This window comes from Phaenicophaeus curvirostris, unplaced genomic scaffold (genome assembly GCF_032191515.1).
Source record: "Phaenicophaeus curvirostris isolate KB17595 unplaced genomic scaffold, BPBGC_Pcur_1.0 scaffold_84, whole genome shotgun sequence".
NCBI classification, from domain to species: Eukaryota; Metazoa; Chordata; class Aves; order Cuculiformes; family Cuculidae; genus Phaenicophaeus; species Phaenicophaeus curvirostris.
The window spans coordinates 95,498-110,752 of record NW_027206706.1 but is presented as its reverse complement, the minus strand read 5'-3'; the positions used below and the strand labels follow the sequence as shown (position 1 = coordinate 110,752).

Sequence of the window (15,255 nt, the reverse complement as noted above, 5' to 3'; positions counted from 1 at the left end):
GGGTCCTGGATCTGGGGGCCAAGAGGGTCCCGGGTCTGGGGGTTCATGAGGGTCCTGGATCTGGGGGGGCCAAGAGGGTCCTGGGTCTGGGGGCCAAGAGGGTCCCGGGGCTGGAGATCCAGGGGGTCCTGGGGGTCAAGAGGGTCCTGGGTCTGGGGGGCCAAGAGGGTCCTGGGTCTGGGGGTTCATGAGGGTCCTGGATCTGGGGGCCAAGAGGGTCCCGGGTCTGGGGGTTCATGAGGGTCCTGGATCTGGGGGGGCCAAGAGGGTCCTGGATCTGGGGGGCCAAGAGGGTCCAGGGTCTGGGGGCCAAGAGGGTCCCGGGGCTGGAGATCCCGGGGGTCCTGGGTCTGGGGGGCCAAGAGGGTCCTGGGGGGCCAAGAGGGTCCTGGGTCTGGGGGCCAAGAGCGTCCTGGGTCTGGGGGGTCAAGAGGGTCCTGGGGCTGGAGATCCAGGGGGTCCTGGGTCTGGGGGCCAAGAGGGTCCTGGGGGGCCAAGAGGGTCCTGGGGCTGGGGGGGCCAAGAGGGTCCTGGGGCTGGAGATCCAGGAGGTCCTGGGGCTGGGGGTTCATGAGGGTCCTGGATCTGGGGGCCAAGAGGGTCCTGGATCTGGGGGCCAAGGGGGTCCTGGGGCTGGGGGTCAAGAGGGTCCAGGGTCTGGGGGGCCAAGAGGGTCCTGGGGGGCCAAGAGGGTCCTGGGTCTGGGGGCCAAGAGGGTCCCGGGGCTGGAGATCCCGGGGGTCCTGGGTCTGGGGGGCCAAGAGGGTCCTGGGGGGCCAAGAGGGTCCTGGAGCTGGGGGCCAAGAGGGTCCCGGGGCTGGAGATCCAGGGGGTCCTGGGTCTGGGGGCCAAGAGGGTCCTGGGGGGCCAAGAGAGTCCTGGATCTGGGGGCCAGGAGGGTCCGGGGGGGGGGGGGTGACCCCTAAGTGTGGGGCTGGGGGGTCCTGGGGGGGGGGTGACCCCCAAGTGTGGGTCAGGAGCTTTTCCACCTCCTTTATTGGTTCCTGCCCCCCAAGTTGGGGGTCGCGAGGGGTCGGGGGGTCCCCGAGATTGGGGGGCGCCGTGGGGCTGCCCCATAGCGACCTGGGCCCCCCCTTTCCGAGGCCCCCGTGGGGCTGCCCCATGGCCTGGGGGGATCTCCAGGGGCTTCAGGAGGACCTCAAGGGGCTTCAGGAGCATCTCAAGGGGCTTCAGGAGCTTCTCAAGGGGCTTCAGGAGCTTCTCAAGGGGCTTGAGGAGCATCTCGAGGGGCTTGAGGAGCATCTCAAGGGGCTTCAGGAGCTTCTCAAGGGGCTTCAGGAGCATCTCGAGGGGCTTGAGGAGCATCTCGAGGGGTTTCAGGAGCATCTCGAGAGCTTCAGGAGCTTCTCAAGGGGCTTCAGGAGCTTCTCAAGGGGCTTGAGGAGCATCTCGAGGGGCTTGAGGAGCATCTCGAGGGGCTTCAGGAGCTTCTCAAGGGGCTTCAGGAGCTTCTCAAGGGGCTTGAGGAGCATCTCGAGGGGTTTCAGGAGCATCTCGAGAGCTTCAGGAGCTTCTCAAGGGGCTTCAGGAGCTTCTCAAGGGGCTTGAGGAGCATCTCGAGGGGTTTCAGGAGCATCTCGAGAGCTTCAGGAGCTTCTCAAGGGGCTTCAGGAGCTTCTCAAGGGGCTTGAGGAGCATCTCGAGGGGCTTGAGGAGCATCTCGAGGGGCTTCAGGAGCATCTCGAGAAGTTTCATGAGGATCTTGAGGGCTTCAGGAGCTTCTCAAGGGGCTTCAGGAGCATCTCGAGAAGCTTCATGAGGATCTTGAGGGCTTCAGGAGCTTCTCGAGAGCTTCAGGAGGTTCTTGAGGGGCTTGAGGAGCACCTCAAGGGGCTTCAGGAGCATCTCGAGGGGCTTCAGGAGCATCTTGAGGGGCTGCAGGAGCATCTCAAGAGCTTCAGGAGCTTCTCAAGGGGCTTCAGGAGCATCTCGAGGGGCTTCAGGAGCTTCTCGAGGGGCTTGAGGAGCATCTCGAGGGCTTCAGGAGCTTCTCAAAGGGGTTCAGGAGCATCTCAAAGGGGTTCAGGAGCTTCTCAAGGGGCTTTGGGAGGACCTCGAGCTTCTCCTGGAGGTCCCCGAGGCCCCATCAGGGGCTTCTCCAGCTCCTTGAGGACTTTCTGGAGGTCCTCAAGGTTCTCCTGGAGGTCCTCAAGGTCCCCAAGGGCCTCCATCATCTTCTTGATCTCATGGTCAACATCAAAACAGGCTTTAAGACCTCCAGGAGGACCTCAAGAAGTTCCTGAAGGCCCTCAAGGAGAACTTTTCATGGCCTTGGCTTCAACTTCATCGTCATCATGGACCTCCTGGAGGTCCTCAAGGTCCTTCTGGAGGTCCCCAAGGGTCTCCAGCACCCTCCTGACCTCATGGTCAACATCAAAATGAGCTTAAACATCTCCAGGAGGACCTCAAGGGGTTCCTGGAAGTTCCTCGAGTTCTCCTTGAAGGCCTTTTTATGGCCTTGGCTTCATCTTCATCATCATCATGGACCTCCTGGAGGTCCTCAAGGTCCTTCTGGAGGTCCTCAAGGGTCTCCAGCACCCTCCTGACCTCACGGTCAACATCTCAATGAGCTTCAACATCTCCAAGAGGACCTCAAGGGGTTCCTCAAGTTCTCCTTGAAGGCCTTTTCATGGCCTTGGCTTCATCTTCATCATCATCATGGACCTCCTGGAGGTCCTCAAGGTCCTTCTGGAGGTCCTCAAGGGTCTCCAGCACCCTCCTGACCTCATGGTCAACATCTCAATGAGCTTTAACATCTCCAGGAGGACCTCAAGGGGTTCCTGGAGGTTCCTCAAGTTCTCCTTGAAGGCCTTTTTATGGCCTTGGCTTCATCTTCATCGTCATCATGGACCTCCTGGAGGTCCTCAAGGTGCTTCTGGAGGTCCCCAAGGGTCTCCAGCACCTTCCTGACCTCACGGTCAACATCTCAATGAGCTTCAACATCTCCAGGAGGACCTCAAGGGGTTCCTGGAGGTTCCTCAAGTTCTCCTTGAAGGCCTTTTTGTGGCCTTGGCTTCATCTTCATCATCATCATGGACCTCCTGGAGGTCCCCAAGGGTCTCCACAACCTTCCTGACCTCATGGTCAACATCAAAACAGGCTCGAAGGTCCTCAAGACCCACCAAGGTCTTGGAGAAGACCTTTATCTCCACATCATCTTCACCTCAGGGGTCTCCAAGCCTTGGAGAGGTCCCCATGTTCCATCTCCTCACACACAAGGTCCTCAAGACCCTCCTCCACGGGGTCTCCAAGGTCCTTTCGGGGGGGTCCTCAAGAGGTCCCCGACCTCCACGGCCACCTCTTCTCCATCCAAGAGGTCCCCGAACATCTCCAGGTGGGTCTCCAACCCCCCCGAGGGCCTCTGGGAGGTCCTAGAGAGACCCAGCGACCCCCAGGTCCATCTCATCGTCACTCGAGAGGTCCCCAAGCTCCATGGCCACCTCCTCTCCTCCCACGGGAGCAGAAGATCTGCTCGGGAGGTCCCTGGTGGGGCCCTTGAGGGCCTCAAGGTCCTCCTGGACGTCCCTGTGGCCCCTCTTGGTGGCCCTGAGGTCCTCAAGGTCCTCCTGGACGTCCCTGTGGCCCCTCTTGGTGGCCCTGAGGTCCTCAAGGTCCTCCTGGACGTCCCTGTGGCCCCTCTTGGTGGCCCTGAGGTCCTCAAGGTCCCCGTTGGTGCCTCCAAGGTCCCCGTTGGAGACCCCAAAGTTCTCCTCCACCTCCAGGAGCTCCTCCTGGCCGCCCCCAAGGTCCTCCTGGAGGTCCCCAAGGCCCCTCTTGGTGGCCCTGAAGTTCTCAAGGTCCTCCTGGGCATCCTCAAAGTCCTCCTGGAGGTCTCCAAGGTCCCCATTGGAGACCCCAACGTTCTCCTCCATCTCCTGGAGCTCCTCCTGGTTGCCCCCAAAGTCCTCCTCGAGGTCCCTGAGGTCCCCAAGGTCCTCCTGGACGTCTCCAAGCTCCTCCTGGAGGTCCCCGAGTCCCCTCTTGGTGGCCCTGAAGTTCTCAAGATCCTCCTGGACATCCCCAAAGTCCTCCTGGACGTCTCCAAGCTCCTCCTGGAGGTCCCCGAGTCCCCTCTTGGTGTCCCTGAAGTTCTCAAGATCCTCCTGGACATCCCCAAAGTCCTCCTGGACGTCTCCAAGCTCCTCCTGGAGGTCCCCGAGGCCCCTCTTGGTGGCCCTGAAGTTCTCGAGATCATCCTGGAGGTCCTCAACGTCCTCCCGGTCGTCCCCAAAGTCCTCCCGGAGGTCCCCTCGGTCCCCGTTGGCCACCAGGGGGGTGATGAGCGGGTCCTCCTGGGGCGTCCCCATGTCCAGGGGGGGCGCGGCTCCCGGCGGGGCCACCACGGCCAGGAGAGCCCTGGCCAAGCGAGGTGGCCGGCGGGCCAACTGGGCCACCCGGAGGAGCCGAGGGGCCACCAGGTGGGGGGGACCTTCCAGGAGGTCCCGAGCGGCTCGAGCGGCCACGGCCGAGGAGCTCCAGCGCTCGGCCAAGAGCCAGAGGTCCCAGGGGGGAGCGTCCAGCAAGGAGGAGACGAGAACCTCGAAGAGGTCCTCCTCCACCACCAGGAAGCGTCGAGCGAGGGCGAGGGCGGCGCCGGCCACGCGGGGGGACAACGAGGAGGACAGAAGAGGACAACGGTCCTCAAAGCCACCGCGGCAGCCGTGGAGGAAGTGGAGGAGGACGAGGAGAGCGGGACGAGGGGCGAAGGCCAAGGAGACGGGGGCTTCTCCGTGGGCTTCGCGGAAGGAGCCGCCCAAGAGGGCCCCGAAGACCGGGGAGCCAAGGGTCAAGGAGGAGCGGGAGGAGGGGACGGGGGGAGGGGAACCGGCCGGGAGGAGGAGGACGTCGTGGGGACAGCGCCAGTAGGGACACGGAGGGGGGGACGGGGCAGGAGAGGGGTTGGGGGAGGTCGGAGAGGGGTTGGAGGAGGTCGGAGGTGGGTTGGAGGAGGTCTGAGGTGGGTTGGAGAAGGTCTGAGTTGAGTTGGAGAAGGTCTGAGATGGTTTAGAGGAGGTTGGAGATGGGTTGGAGGTCTGAGGTGGGTTGGAGAAGGTCTGAGATGGGTTGGAGAAGGTCTGAGGTGGGTTGGAGAAGGTCTGAGGTGGGTTGGAGAAGGTCTGAGATGGTTTAGAGGAGGTTGGAGATGGGTTGGAGGTCTGAGGTGGGTTGGAGAAGGTCTGAGATGGGTTGGAGAAGGTCTGAGATGGGTTGGAGAAGGTCTGAGTTGAGTTGGAGAAGGTCTGAGGTGGGTTGGGAGAGGTTGGAGATGGTTTAGAGGAGATTGGAGATGGGTTGGAGGAGATTGGAGATGGGTTGGAGGTCTGACGTGGGTTGGAGAAGGTCTGAGGTGGGTTGGGAGAGGTTGGAGATGGGTTGGGAGAGGTTGGAGATGGTTTAGAGGAGGTTGGAGATGGTTTAGAGGAGATTGGAGATGGGTTGGAGAAGGTCTGAGGTGGGTTGGAGAAGGTCTGAGAAGGTCTAGAAGAGGTTGGAGAGGGGTTGGAGGAGATTGGAAGTGGATTACAGGAGGTTGAGAAGGTTTGGAGGCACAAGGATGGTGGTGGTGGATTGGAGGAGGTTGGAGATGGTTTAGAAGAGGTTGGAGATGGGTTGGAGAAGGTCTGAGAAGGTTTTGAGGAGGTCCGAGGTGGTTTCAAGAAGGTCTGAGGTGGCTTTGAGAAGGTCTGAGGTGGCTTTGAGGAGGTTGGAGGTGGTTTCGAGGAGCTCTGAGGTGGCTTTGAGAAGGTCTGAGGTGGTTTCGAGGAGCTCTGAGGAGGCTTTGAGAAGGTCTGAGGTGGCTTTGAGGAGCTGGAGAAGCTCTGGAGGCCGCGGGGAGGGGATCTGGAGGGGCTCGGGGACCCTTGGGGACAAGGAGGAGCAGGAGGAGCTGGGCTGGAGACCCTCGGGGAGCTGGAGAGTCGGGGACGCTTGGGTGGCCGTGGGGACAAGGCGGGGGGGGTGGCCTCCTGGGGACCTTTGGTGGCCTCAAGGAGACGTTTAGTGGCCTCCTGGGGACCTTTGGTGGCCTCAAGGGGACGTTTAGTGGCCTCCTGAGGACCTTTGGTGGCCTCAAGGGGACCTTTGGTGGCCTCCTGGGGATGTTCAGTGGCCTCCTGGAGATCTTTGGTGGCCACGTGGGGACGTTTAGTGGCCACCTGAGGACATTTAGAGGCCACCTGGGGACGTTTGGTGGCCTGGGGACGTTTGGTGGCCACCTGGGGACATTTAGTGGCCACTTGGAGATCTTGGGTGGCCTCCTGGGGACCTTTGGTGGCCACATGGGGACGTTTGGTGGCCACCTGGAGACCTTGGGTGGCCTCCTGGGGACCTTTGGTGGCCACCTGGAGATCCTGGGTGGCCTGGAGACCTTCGGTGGCCACCTGAGAACGTTTAGTGGCCTCCTCGGGACCTTTGGTGGCCACATGAGGATGTTTGGTGGCCACCTGGAGACCTTGGGTGGCCTCCTGGGGACCTTTGGTGGCCACCTGGAGATCCTGGGTGGCCTGGAGACCTTCGGTGGCCACCTGAGAACGTTTAGTGGCCTCCTCGGGACCTTTGGTGGCCACATGAGGATGTTTGGTGGCCACCTGGAGATCTTGGGTGGCCTCCTTGGGACCTTTGGTGGCCACCTGGAGATCTTGGGTGGCCTGGGGACCTTCAGTGGCCACATGGGGACGTTTGGTGGCCTCCAGGGGACCTTTGGTGGCCACATGAGGACATTTGGTGGCCACCTGGAGATCTTGGGTGGCCTCCTGGGGACCTTCGGTGGCCACCTGAGAACATTTAGTGGCCTCCTGGGGACCTTTGGTGGCCACATGAGGACGTTTGGTGGCCACCTGGAGATCTTGGGTGGCCTCCTGGGGACGTTTAGTGGCCACCTGGGGACGTTTGGTGGCCTTGTGGGGACCTTTGGTGGCCACCTGGAGATCTCGGGTGGCCTGGGGACCTTTGGTGGCCTCCAGGGGACCTTTGGTGGCCTCGTGGGGACCTTGGGTGGCCTCCTGAGCTCCTGAAGGCCCCGAGGGGACCTGGGACGCGTCCGTGTCCCCCCCCGTGTCCCCAAGTCCATCTCCGTGTCCCCAAGGCTCCTGGAGGTCCCCGAGGCCAGCAGGCGGCGGCGGCCGGTGGCCCCCGGGGTGGCCCCAAGCGTCCTCGTGTCCCCAAGGCTCCTCGGGGACGTCCCAGGGCTCCGCGACGTCCTCGTGGCCCCAAAGGTCCCGGGGGGCCTCGTCCCCGACGACCTGCGGAGCCACCGAGGGGCCTTGATGTCCCCAACGTCCCCGATGTCCCCAAGGGCCCCGATGTCCCCAACGTCCCCATTGTCCCCATGGGCCCCGATGTCCCCGATGTCCCCAAGGGCCCCGATGTCCCCATTGTCCCCATTGTCCCCGATGTCCCCGATGTCCCCAAGGGCCCCGATGTCCCCATTGTCCCCAAGGGCCCCGATGTCCCCATTGTCCCCGATGTCCCCATTGTCCCTGATGTCCCCGATGTCCCCATTGTCCCCGATGTCCCCATTGTCCCCATTGTCCCCATTGTCCCCGATGTCCCCATTGTCCCCGATGTCCCCAAGGGCCCCGATGTCCCCATTGTCCCCATTGTCCCCGATGTCCCCGATGTCCCCATTGTCCCTGATGTCCCCGATGTCCCCGATGTCCCCATTGTCCCCAAGGGCCCCGATGTCCCCATTGCCCCCGATGTCCCCAAGGGCCCCGATGTCCCCGATGTCCCCATTGTCCCCGATGTCCCCGATGTCCCCAAGGGCCCCGATGTCCCCGATGTCCCCATTGTCCCCGATGTCCCCATTGTCCCCGATGTCCCCGATGTCCCCGATGTCCCCATTGTCCCCGATGTCCCCGATGTCCCCGATGTCCCCATTGTCCCCATTGTCCCCGATGTCCCCGATGTCCCCATTGTCCCCGATGTCCCCATTGTCCCCGATGTCCCCGATGTCCCCATTGTCCCCGATGTCCCCAAGGGCCCCGATGTCCCCAATGTCCCCGATGTCCCCATTGTCCCCAAGGGCCCCGATGTCCCCATTGTCCCCATTGTCCCCGATGTCCCCATTGTCCCCATTGTCCCCGATGTCCCCAAGGGCCCCAATGTCCCCCCTGTCCCCGATGTCCCCATTGTCCCCAAGGGCCCCGATGTCCCCATTGTCCCCGATGTCCCCGATATCCCCATTGTCCCCGATGTCCCCCCTGTCCCCGATGTCCCCCCTGTCCCCTCTGTCCCCCGTGTCCCCCCTGTCCCCACCTGGAGCCCCCTGAGGGCGCCGAGGGCGTCTGCGGCGAAGAGGCTGAAGCCCGGGGGGGGCTGGAGGCCCCTCGAGGCTCCGATCGAGGCCCAAACCAGCAGCGACGCCGCCCCCCCCGCGCCCCACAGCAGCCCCCGGGGGGTCCCCGGCCTGCAACAACGTATAGCGCCTAGAGGGGGGCTACAGGGGGCTACAGGGGGGTACAGGGGGGCTAGAGGGGGGTATAGGGGGGCTAGAGGGGCTATAGGGGGGCTAGAGGGGGTTCTAGGGGAGCTAGAGGGGGTTCTAGGGGGGCTAGAGGGGCTATAGGGGGGCTATAGGGGGTTCTAGGGGGGCTAGAGGGGCTATAGGGGGGCTATAGGGGGTTCTAGGGGGGCTAGAGGGGGTTCTGGGGGGGCTATAGCGGGTTCTAGGGGGGCTAGAGGGGGGCTATAGGGGGTTCTAGGGGGGCTAGAGGGGGTTCTAGGGGGGCTAGAGGGGGCTAGAGGGGGGTATAGGGGGGCTAGAGGGGGTTCTAGGGGGGCTAGAGGGGCTAGAGGGGGTTCTAGGGGGGCTAGAGGGGGGCTAGAGGGGGGTACAGGGGGGCTAGAGGGGGTTCTAGGGGGGCTAGAGGGGGGCTAGAGGGGGTTCTAGGGGGGCTAGAGGGGGGCTAGAGGGGGGTACAGGGGGGCTAGAGGGGGGTATAGGGGGGCTAGAGGGGGGCTAGAGGGGGGCTAGAGGGGGTTCTAGGGGGGGCTAGAGAGCGGCTAGAGGGGGGTATAGGGGGGCTAGAGGGGGGCTGTAGGGGGGCTAGAGGGGGTTCTAGGGGGGCTAGAGGGGGCTAGAGGGGGGTATAGGGGGGCTAGAGGGGGTTCTAGGGGGGCTAGAGGGGCTATAGGGGGGCTAGAGGGGGTTCTAGGGGGGCTAGAGGGCGGCTAGAGGGGGGTATAGCGGGGCTAGAGGGGGGCTGTAGGGGGGCTAGAGGGGGTTCTAGGGGGGCTAGAGGGGGCTAGAGGGGGGTATAGGGGGGCTAGAGGGGGTTCTAGGGGGGCTAGAGGGGCTATAGGGGGGCTAGAGGGGGTTCTAGGGGGGCTAGAGGGCGGCTAGAGGGGGGTATAGGGGGGCTAGAGGGGGGCTGTAGGGGGGCTAGAGGGGGTTCTAGGGGGGCTATAGGGCGGCTAGAGGGGGGTATAGGGGCTATAGGGGGGCTATAGGGGGTTCTAGGGGGGCTAGAGGGGCTAGAGGGGGGCTAGAGGGGGTTCTAGGGGGGCTATAGGGGGTTCTAGGGGGGCTAGAGGGGGTTCTAGGGGGGCTAGAGGGGCTAGAGGGGGGCTAGAGGTCGGCTAGAGGGGGGCTAGAGGGGGCTAGAGGGGGCTAGAGGGGGGTATAGGGGGTTCTAGGGGGGCTAGAGGGGCTAGAGGGGGGCTAGAGGGGGTTCTAGGGGGGCTAGAGGGGCTATAGGGGGGCTAGAGGGGGTTCTAGGGGGGCTAGAGGGGGGCTAGAGGGGGGTATAGGGGGGCTAGAGGGGGGCTAGAGGGGGGTACAGGGGGGCTAGAGGGGGGTATAGGGGGGCTAGAGGGGGGCTAGAGGGGGGCTAGAGGGGGTTCTAGGGGGGGCTAGAGGGCGGCTAGAGGGGGGTATAGGGGGGCTAGAGGGGGGCTGTAGGGGGGCTAGAGGGGGTTCTAGGGGGGCTAGAGGGGGCTAGAGGGGGGTATAGGGGGGCTAGAGGGGGTTCTAGGGGGGCTAGAGGGGCTATAGGGGGGCTAGAGGGGGTTCTAGGGGGGCTAGAGGGCGGCTAGAGGGGGGTATAGGGGGGCTAGAGGGGGGCTGTAGGGGGGCTAGAGGGGGTTCTAGGGGGGCTAGAGGGGGCTAGAGGGGGGTATAGGGGGGCTAGAGGGGGTTCTAGGGGGGCTAGAGGAGCTATAGGGGGGCTAGAGGGGGTTCTAGGGGGGCTAGAGGGCGGCTAGAGGGGGGTATAGGGGGGCTAGAGGGGGGCTGTAGGGGGGCTAGAGGGGGTTCTAGGGGGGCTATAGGGCGGCTAGAGGGGGGTATAGGGGCTATAGGGGGGCTATAGGGGGTTCTAGGGGGGCTAGAGGGGCTAGAGGGGGGCTAGAGGGGGTTCTAGGGGGGCTATAGGGGGTTCTAGGGGGGCTAGAGGGGGTTCTAGGGGGGCTAGAGGGGGTTCTAGGGGGGCTAGAGGGGCTAGAGGGGGGCTAGAGGTCGGCTAGAGGGGGGCTAGAGGGGGCTAGAGGGGGCTAGAGGGGGGTATAGGGGGTTCTAGGGGGGCTAGAGGGGCTATAGGGGGGCTAGAGGGGGTTCTAGGGGGGCTAGAGGGGGTTCTAGGGGGGCTAGAGGGGCTATAGGGGGGCTAGAGGGGGTTCTAGGGGGGCTAGAGGGGGGCTAGAGGGGGGTATAGGGGGGCTAGAGGGGGGCTAGAGGGGGGTACAGGGGGGCTAGAGGGGGGTATAGGGGGGCTAGAGGGGGGCTAGAGGGGGGCTAGAGGGGGTTCTAGGGGGGGCTAGAGAGCGGCTAGAGGGGGGTATAGGGGGGCTAGAGGGGGGCTGTAGGGGGGCTAGAGGGGGTTCTAGGGGGGCTAGAGGGGGCTAGAGGGGGGTATAGGGGGGCTAGAGGGGGTTCTAGGGGGGCTAGAGGGGCTATAGGGGGGCTAGAGGGGGTTCTAGGGGGGCTAGAGGGCGGCTAGAGGGGGGTATAGGGGGGCTAGAGGGGGGCTGTAGGGGGGCTAGAGGGGGTTCTAGGGGGGCTAGAGGGGGCTAGAGGGGGGTATAGGGGGGCTAGAGGGGGTTCTAGGGGGGCTAGAGGGGCTATAGGGGGGCTAGAGGGGGTTCTAGGGGGGCTAGAGGGCGGCTAGAGGGGGGTATAGGGGGGCTAGAGGGGGGCTGTAGGGGGGCTAGAGGGGGTTCTAGGGGGGCTATAGGGCGGCTAGAGGGGGGTATAGGGGCTATAGGGGGGCTATAGGGGGTTCTAGGGGGGCTAGAGGGGCTAGAGGGGGGCTAGAGGGGGTTCTAGGGGGGCTATAGGGGGTTCTAGGGGGGCTAGAGGGGGTTCTAGGGGGGCTAGAGGGGGTTCTAGGGGGGCTAGAGGGGCTAGAGGGGGGCTAGAGGTCGGCTAGAGGGGGGCTAGAGGGGGCTAGAGGGGGCTAGAGGGGGGTATAGGGGGTTCTAGGGGGGCTAGAGGGGCTATAGGGGGGCTAGAGGGGGTTCTAGGGGGGCTAGAGGGGCTATAGGGGGGCTAGAGGGGGTTCTAGGGGGGCTAGAGGGGGGCTAGAGGGGGGTATAGGGGGGCTAGAGGGGGGCTAGAGGGGGGTACAGGGGGGCTAGAGGGGGGTATAGGGGGGCTAGAGGGGGGCTAGAGGGGGTTCTAGGGGGGGCTAGAGAGCGGCTAGAGGGGGGTATAGGGGGGCTAGAGGGGGGCTGTAGGGGGGCTAGAGGGGGTTCTAGGGGGGCTAGAGGGGGGTATAGGGGGGCTAGAGGGGGTTCTAGGGGGGCTAGAGGGGCTATAGGGGGGCTAGAGCGGGTTCTAGGGGGGCTAGAGGGCGGCTAGAGGGGGGTATAGGGGGGCTAGAGGGGGGCTGTAGGGGGGCTAGAGGGGGTTCTAGGGGGGCTAGAGGGGGCTAGAGGGGGGTATAGGGGGGCTAGAGGGGGTTCTAGGGGGGCTAGAGGGGCTATAGGGGGGCTAGAGGGGGTTCTAGGGGGGCTAGAGGGCGGCTAGAGGGGGGTATAGGGGGGCTAGAGGGGGGCTGTAGGGGGGCTAGAGGGGGTTCTAGGGGGGCTATAGGGCGGCTAGAGGGGGGTATAGGGGCTATAGGGGGGCTATAGGGGGTTCTAGGGGGGCTAGAGGGGCTAGAGGGGGGCTAGAGGGGGTTCTAGGGGGGCTAGAGGGGGTTCTAGGGGGGCTAGAGGGGCTAGAGGGGGGCTAGAGGTCGGCTAGAGGGGGGCTAGAGGGGGCTAGAGGGGGCTAGAGGGGGGTATAGGGGGTTCTAGGGGGGCTAGAGGGGCTATAGGGGGGCTAGAGGGGGTTCTAGGGGGGCTAGAGGGGCTATAGGGGGGCTAGAGGGGGTTCTAGGGGGGCTAGAGGGGGGCTAGAGGGGGGTATAGGGGGGCTAGAGGGGGTTCTAGGGGGGCTAGAGGGGGCTAGAGGGGCTATAGGGGGGCTAGAGGGGGTTCTAGGGGGGCTAGAGGGGCTATAGGGGGGCTAGAGGGGGTTCTAGGCGGGCTAGAGGGGGGCTAGAGGGGGGTATAGGGGGGCTAGAGGGGGGCTGTAGGGGGGTACAGGGGGGCTAGAGGGGGGTATAGGGGGGCTAGAGGGGGGCTAGAGGGGGGCTAGAGGGGGTTCTAGGGGGGCTAGAGGGGGGTATAGGGGGGCTAGAGGGGGTTCTAGGGGGGCTAGAGGGGCTATAGGGGGGCTAGAGGGGGTTCTAGGGGGGCTAGAGGGCGGCTAGAGGGGGGTATAGGGGGGCTAGAGGGGGGCTGTAGGGGGGCTAGAGGGGGTTCTAGGGGGGCTATAGGGCGGCTAGAGGGGGGTATAGGGGCTATAGGGGGGCTATAGGGGGTTCTAGGGGGGCTAGAGGGGCTAGAGGGGGGCTAGAGGGGGTTCTAGGGGGGCTATAGGGGGTTCTAGGGGGGCTAGAGGGGGTTCTAGGGGGGCTAGAGGGGCTAGAGGGGGGCTAGAGGTCGGCTAGAGGGGGGCTAGAGGGGGCTAGAGGGGGCTAGAGGGGGGTATAGGGGGTTCTAGGGGGGCTAGAGGGGCTATAGGGGGGCTAGAGGGGGTTCTAGGGGGGCTAGAGGGGCTATAGGGGGGCTAGAGGGGGTTCTAGGGGGGCTAGAGGGGCTATAGGGGGGCTAGAGGGGGTTCTAGGGGGGCTAGAGGGGCTATAGGGGGGCTAGAGGGGGTTCTAGGGGGGCTAGAGGGGGGCTAGAGGGGGGTATAGGGGGGCTAGAGGGGGGCTAGAGGGGGGTACAGGGGGGCTAGAGGGGGGTATAGGGGGGCTAGAGGGGGGCTAGAGGGGGGCTAGAGGGGGTTCTAGGGGGGGCTAGAGGGCGGCTAGAGGGGGGTATAGGGGGGCTAGAGGGGGGCTGTAGGGGGGCTAGAGGGGGTTCTAGGGGGGCTAGAGGGGGCTAGAGGGGGGTATAGGGGGGCTAGAGGGGGTTCTAGGGGGGCTAGAGGGGCTATAGGGGGGCTAGAGGGGGTTCTAGGGGGGCTAGAGGGCGGCTAGAGGGGGGTATAGGGGGGCTAGAGGGGGGCTGTAGGGGGGCTAGAGGGGGTTCTAGGGGGGCTAGAGGGGGCTAGAGGGGGGTATAGGGGGGCTAGAGGGGGTTCTAGGGGGGCTAGAGGAGCTATAGGGGGGCTAGAGGGGGTTCTAGGGGGGCTAGAGGGCGGCTAGAGGGGGGTATAGGGGGGCTAGAGGGGGGCTGTAGGGGGGCTAGAGGGGGTTCTAGGGGGGCTATAGGGCGGCTAGAGGGGGGTATAGGGGCTATAGGGGGGCTATAGGGGGTTCTAGGGGGCTAGAGGGGCTAGAGGGGGGCTAGAGGGGGTTCTAGGGGGGCTATAGGGGGTTCTAGGGGGGCTAGAGGGGGTTCTAGGGGGGCTAGAGGGGGTTCTAGGGGGGCTAGAGGGGCTAGAGGGGGGCTAGAGGTCGGCTAGAGGGGGGCTAGAGGGGGCTAGAGGGGGCTAGAGGGGGGTATAGGGGGTTCTAGGGGGGCTAGAGGGGCTATAGGGGGGCTAGAGGGGGTTCTAGGGGGGCTAGAGGGGGTTCTAGGGGGGCTAGAGGGGCTATAGGGGGGCTAGAGGGGGTTCTAGGGGGGCTAGAGGGGGGCTAGAGGGGGGTATAGGGGGCTAGGGCTAGAGGGGGGCTAGAGGGGGTACAGGGGGGCTAGAGGGGGGTATAGGGGGGCTAGAGGGGGCTAGAGGGGGGCTAGAGGGGGTTCTAGGGGGGGCTAGAGAGCGGCTAGAGGGGGGTATAGGGGGGCTAGAGGGGGGCTGTAGGGGGGCTAGAGGGGGTTCTAGGGGGGCTAGAGGGGGCTAGAGGGGGGTATAGGGGGGCTAGAGGGGGTTCTAGGGGGGCTAGAGGGGCTATAGGGGGGCTAGAGGGGGTTCTAGGGGGGCTAGAGGGCGGCTAGAGGGGGGTATAGGGGGGCTAGAGGGGGGCTGTAGGGGGGCTAGAGGGGGTTCTAGGGGGGCTAGAGGGGGCTAGAGGGGGGTATAGGGGGGCTAGAGGGGGTTCTAGGGGGGCTAGAGGGGCTATAGGGGGGCTAGAGGGGGTTCTAGGGGGGCTAGAGGGCGGCTAGAGGGGGTATAGGGGGGCTAGAGGGGGGCTGTAGGGGGGCTAGAGGGGGTTCTAGGGGGGCTATAGGGCGGCTAGAGGGGGGTATAGGGGCTATAGGGGGGCTATAGGGGGTTCTAGGGGGGCTAGAGGGGCTAGAGGGGGGCTAGAGGGGGTTCTAGGGGGGCTATAGGGGGTTCTAGGGGGGCTAGAGGGGGTTCTAGGGGGGCTAGAGGGGCTAGAGGGGGGCTAGAGGTCGGCTAGAGGGGGGCTAGAGGGGGCTAGAGGGGGCTAGAGGGGGGTATAGGGGGTTCTAGGGGGGCTAGAGGGGCTATAGGGGGGCTAGAGGGGGTTCTAGGGGGGCTAGAGGGGCTATAGGGGGGCTAGAGGGGGTTCTAGGGGGGCTAGAGGGGGGCTAGAGGGGGGTATAGGGGGGCTAGAGGGGGGCTAGAGGGGGGTACAGGGGGGCTAGAGGGGGGTATAGGGGGGCTAGAGGGGGGCTAGAGGGGGTTCTAGGGGGGGCTAGAGAGCGGCTAGAGGGGGGTATAGGGGGGCTAGAGGGGGGCTGTAGGGGGGCTAGAGGGGGTTCTAGGGGGGCTAGAGGGGGGTATAGGGGGGCTAGAGGGGGTTCTAGGGGGGCTAGAGGGGCTATAGGGGGGCTAGAGCGGGTTCTAGGGGGGCTAGAGGGCGGCTAGAGGGGGGTATAGGGGGGCTAGAG

The 15,255-nt window shown here is 64.9% G+C and overlaps 2 protein-coding genes across 11 annotated transcripts in view; both read right to left on the bottom strand.

Moving 5' to 3' along the window:
* Window positions 1–979: 979 nt before the first annotated feature.
* ARMC5 (armadillo repeat containing 5) overlaps window positions 980–15,255 on the bottom strand; it is a 37,741-nt gene continuing 23,465 nt past the window's right edge. Inside the window, exons 6-8 of one of the 10 annotated variants that reach the window (XM_069882137.1) lie at window positions 8,278–8,428; window positions 5,225–7,262; window positions 980–5,182 (exon numbers count right to left, since the gene is read on the bottom strand). In XM_069882137.1, coding sequence (XP_069738238.1) covers window positions 3,393–5,182; window positions 5,225–7,262; window positions 8,278–8,428 — 3,979 coding nt within the window. In that variant the 3' untranslated portion in view covers window positions 980–3,392. Of the gene's footprint in view, window positions 7,263–8,277; window positions 8,429–15,255 lie in introns of all 10 variants that reach the window. The other 9 variants (XM_069882136.1, XM_069882135.1, XM_069882138.1 and 6 more) reach the window with 9 other exon arrangements.
* Window positions 11,316–12,463, bottom strand: LOC138734489 (uncharacterized; the record flags this gene model as incomplete). The annotated part of the gene is made up of 2 exons (XM_069882149.1): window positions 11,316–11,366; window positions 12,398–12,463. Coding segments are annotated over 2 exons (117 nt in total), but the record flags the coding sequence as incomplete, so codon positions are not given.